Consider the following 4572-nt stretch of genomic DNA (forward strand, 5'->3'; position numbering starts at 1 on the left):
ATTGCAGTTTGCAAATATTTCAACTCCGTAAAGTAGTACTGGAACCAAGTACGATTTCGCTAATGTCATTCGAATATGTAGCGGAGTTGTGCTTTGAACTGCCCATAAGTTGCGAAGCATCCCATATGTCTTGACGATATTACTTTGAATGTGGTTTGTCCACGTTAGCCTTTCGTTGAAAGTTACACCAAGGTTAGAAGATGTTGAAACAATTCTTATTGGAGTATAATTAATTGTTAATGGGTATTGTGCAAGCAAATCCGATCCATTTTTCGAGATTACCACACACTTTGACTTTGCTGGATTAATTTTTAACTCATTTTTAGTAGCCCAGTCGTTAACACGTTCTAAGTCCTGGTTTAGTCTGTCGACGCATTCAGTTAATTTTGTTAGATGTGTACTTGTATAAAGTTGAACATCATCTGCATAAAGATGAATATTAGTGTTTCGCAAAACACTAGGCAAATCATTTACATATATGCAAAATAACAAGGGGCCAAGTATAGAGCCTTGTGGGACACCACTTTTTGTATTAAGGATATTTGATACCATTCTGTTATGACAGACAGATTGCGATCTGTTGTTTAGATATGATGAAATAAGCCGGCATGCTGGTTTAGAAAAGTAAAACAGTTTCTCTAGTTTCCAAATAAGGATTGAGTGGTTGACTGTATCAAAAGCTTTGCTGTGGTCAAGCAGTACCAGAATTGATAACATGTTGTTGTCCATATTCAATCTCAGATTCTCAATAACATCGGTAAGTGCAGTTATGCAACTCCTTTGGGATCTAAAACCAGACTGTCGCTCCGTTAGTAATTTATTTGTGCATATGTAATTATTAATCTGCTTATGCATTACGCGTTCCAAAACTTTAGATAAATACGGTAAAATTGCAATTGGTCGAAAGTCATTGTTGGACTTTGGAACAGGAATAATTTTCGTGTATTTCCATGAATTAGGAAAGACAGACTTAGTTAGGATTGTATTGAATAAATATGTGAAATAAGGGAGACATTTAGGAAGCAAAATTTTCAAAAATTTAGGAGATAGCTCGTCCATTCCTTCAGCGTTGGAACTTATTGAGAGAAAACATTCCAAGACTTCACTTTGATTAACACATTGAAAGCAGAAGGTAGAGTCTGAAAGGTTATTGACCGAAGATGGTGATATATTTACGAAATTATTGATTGAAGAGTTTGGTGTCAGATTTTGGTGGTTAGCAAACATTTGATTTAAATCCTCAACATTCATGTCCGGAGTGGAAATATTTTTCTTTCCGATGCCAATACTACGAATAACCTTCCATTTTGATCCACTATCTACTGCCGTGGTAAATTTCTGACGATAGTATTCCGTTTTCAATACTTTGATTTTCTCATTGACCTGGCGTCTTGCTTCTTTGAAATTGTTATATAGAATTGTGGTTTTATAATATTTCCAACGTTTATATAGGGTATCTCTTCTTTGAATCAAATTTTTGACTTCGGGGGTAAACCAAGGCTGTTGTTTATGTATACCTTTTATTATTCGCAGGGGTACACAATAGTCATATAGCAAAGAAATGTGATGTTGCATAAAACTAACTTGGTCCTCAACAGATTCATAACCATATATTGCATCCCATGCAATATTGTTAGATAAATCGTTCAACAAGTTGTAGTTAAGTTTTCGAAAATCGCGAATCTGGTATTCTGTTTGATTTTTCTTTAGATTTACATCGTACTTTATAAATAATAAGTCGTGTTTGGAAAATGAGGGTGCAGAAAGTTGATCATACAGAAGAATTTTTTCCCGACAATTAACGAAAATGGCATCAATCAGAGTATTTCCAGTGTGAGAGTAGTGTGTAGGAATTGTGGTATTTACGGAATATAGTCCAAAAGTATTCATGGCATCAGCAAATTTACTTTCAGAAAGTAGATTGCTATTATAATCTCCAGAAATAATTACATCACTATAGAATACTGTGAGTTCTTCAATTGCATCGGTAAAATAGCCAAATGGAACGTTGCGATTTGGTCTGTATACTGTTCCAACAAGAATTTTTTTATTATCAGCACAAAACAACTCCAGGAATAAATATTCCATTGGATTATCATTATTAGATTTAAGTTTTAAATTACATTTAAGTTCATTTCGAAGATACATGCACACACCACCGGCATTGGTTACTCTGTCGGATCGAAAAAGTTTGTAGCCTTGTAGCTCATAGATGGAGTCTGCAATGTCTGAGTGGAACCATGTCTCGGATACACATATAATATCGATATTTGATGAGATGAACGTCTGCCTGAATTCGTCCATTTTGTTGTTTAAACTCTGGGCGTTAATATGAACTATCGACAATCCAGTTTTTTGTTTTGAAAGTACTCTGACCATATTGTAAAGACCGTCATTGGAACAATGGTTAACGTTAAGTGTCAATTAAAAATTTTTTTCTGCAACGCATATTAATTTGATAAACAAAGTTAGTAGTAATGGTAAATGAGACTAGACGGTTTATGCAAACTTGATATAGGATCATATGAAGTCTTATGTTTGATATTTTTCTTTGAATTAGGTTTATATACATTTTGTTATTATCTTTATATGATTTGTTGAGGATTAAACAGAGTAACTGCAGTTTAGGATTAGCGAAAGAAATTGTTGAGATGTTCCAGAGAATCAATTCGTACACCTCTATCTTGTTCAGTTTGCTTCACATAAACTAGCCCCCGCAAAGTGAAAGCAGCTGATAATAGTTTTTGTTTTTTATATTTTATTGCGGTTTTATATATTTTATAGTTTTCTTTTGTTAAGTCTTCGTTAACAAACAAGTGGTTATTGCTATCAAAACCACACATGGCAATCGAAAGTTGAGTTTTGTTTTCGCGTCTATACTTCGATATGGTTTTTAATATAAAATTTTTATCATTTGGCGAACACAATTTTACCAAAATAGTACCATCAATTATGTTGCTATTAGAGTTACGAATTCGATGTACGCTTATGACACTAGGAGTTACAATTTTTAGAGAATCACACAGGCATTTAAATATCTCAAAAGTATTTTCATTCTCATATGATGGAATGCCAGTTAATCGTAAGTTACATGATACATTCAAGTTTTCTTGGCGGCATATTTTAAATTTTAGCTCATTTATCTCAGTTTTAAGATCATTTAGACAACTTTGAGATTTTTCCATTTCGTTCACTCTTAGTGTTAGATTATTTAAGTTATTTGATAGCTCAAGAAGTTTATTTTCGAGCGCACCAATGGCATTTGCAACTGCTTCATCGATTTTGGCTGTTATTATTTCAGTCTGTCGAGCAAATTTTTGTTCTATTAATTGAATTAATTTTGGTGATTTATTCTTTGAGGAAATTGGTGTATTTTCTATTGGATGTTTGTTAATTTTAGGGGTATTAAACACAGATTTTACTGATTTTGTGACTTTTGTACTCATTTTGATGATTAGTTTTATTCGATACTGTTAATGCGTTAAGATTCTGTTCCTACAGGGTTATAGATATGATTGTACTGTGTAAAAACGGCCCGCGGTGCATATGTTAGTTATCAGCTGATGTTTGTTGTGGTGAATATTTATTTATCTTTATTGTTAATCGGTTAACATAAAAGTATAAATGTCCAATGGAAATTTGGCAAATGTTAATAAATGTGATCACTTTTATTAAAAATATCAGCTTAAAATGGACGCTGCCGACGTATCTGCCACAATATTTGCATTCACTAGCAACTTTTGAAACTTTAAATGCTGTTTTTATAGTCGTAAAACTTGGTAAGCAAACACACAGGACAACTCAATCGGAGCTCAAACAAAACACGTTCGCACTTGTTAACAGTTTTTGCTCAAATATTCAATTCAATGTATATAAGAGAACTAATTGCTGTTTTCTAACTTATTTCCATTTTATATGTTTGAGTATAGTTCTCAATATCAGTTATTACAATATTTTCTAAATGTTTTTTGAGATCTTGAACTCGAACTTTCTCAATTTCACCATTACTTAAAATTCGTTCTTGTTCAATTTCACGATATTCAAAACAACTTATTTTTAGTTGACGTAACATGTAGTTACTATCATAAGTACAACGGATTGGTATATTTAAATCTTCATATTGTAAATTAAAATGACGATAAAAAGGTTCTGCAGCATCCAGTATACCACCAATATCTGCTTCTTTTGTAATTAACCTTTTGCGAAATGCTTCTATAGCTTCATCGACAGTAAAATATTTTTCTTCACTTTCTATAGGAATTATTGTAGTGGTGCTAGTTGATAAGTCTGCATCATCTGTTTCATTTTTTATATAAAAATCATCTCTGTTTTCTAATATTTCACTTTCTTTCATCATAACAAATGAAATATTTACTTTAAGAATATCTTTGTTTGGTAGTGTTAAATTAAATTCAACGGTTTTTGAATTTAAGTCGATTGTAGGATCAGATGTAATGGATAACGCTGAATCAGTTGTGGAATCAAATACAACTGGCAATGATAATGAATTATGAATTGTTACATGAAGTATAACAAAACAAAGTAATACCCAATATAATTTCATTATGTTAA

At 32.3% G+C, this 4572-nt stretch overlaps 1 protein-coding gene across 1 annotated transcript; it reads right to left on the minus strand.

Moving 5' to 3' along the window:
* Positions 1–389: 389 nt before the first annotated feature.
* LOC131996107 (uncharacterized) lies at positions 390–2304 on the minus strand. Its single transcript, XM_059365557.1, has 2 exons — positions 1177–2304; positions 390–422 (listed from the first exon to the last, which is right to left on the minus strand). The coding sequence occupies exons 1-2, from the start codon at positions 2302–2304 to the stop codon at positions 390–392; spliced, it is 1161 nt and encodes a 386-aa protein (XP_059221540.1).
* Positions 2305–4572: the final 2268 nt, after the last annotated feature.

The sequence above is a fragment of the Stomoxys calcitrans genome, chromosome 3 (genome assembly GCF_963082655.1).
Source record: "Stomoxys calcitrans chromosome 3, idStoCalc2.1, whole genome shotgun sequence".
NCBI classification, from domain to species: domain Eukaryota; kingdom Metazoa; phylum Arthropoda; class Insecta; order Diptera; family Muscidae; genus Stomoxys; species Stomoxys calcitrans.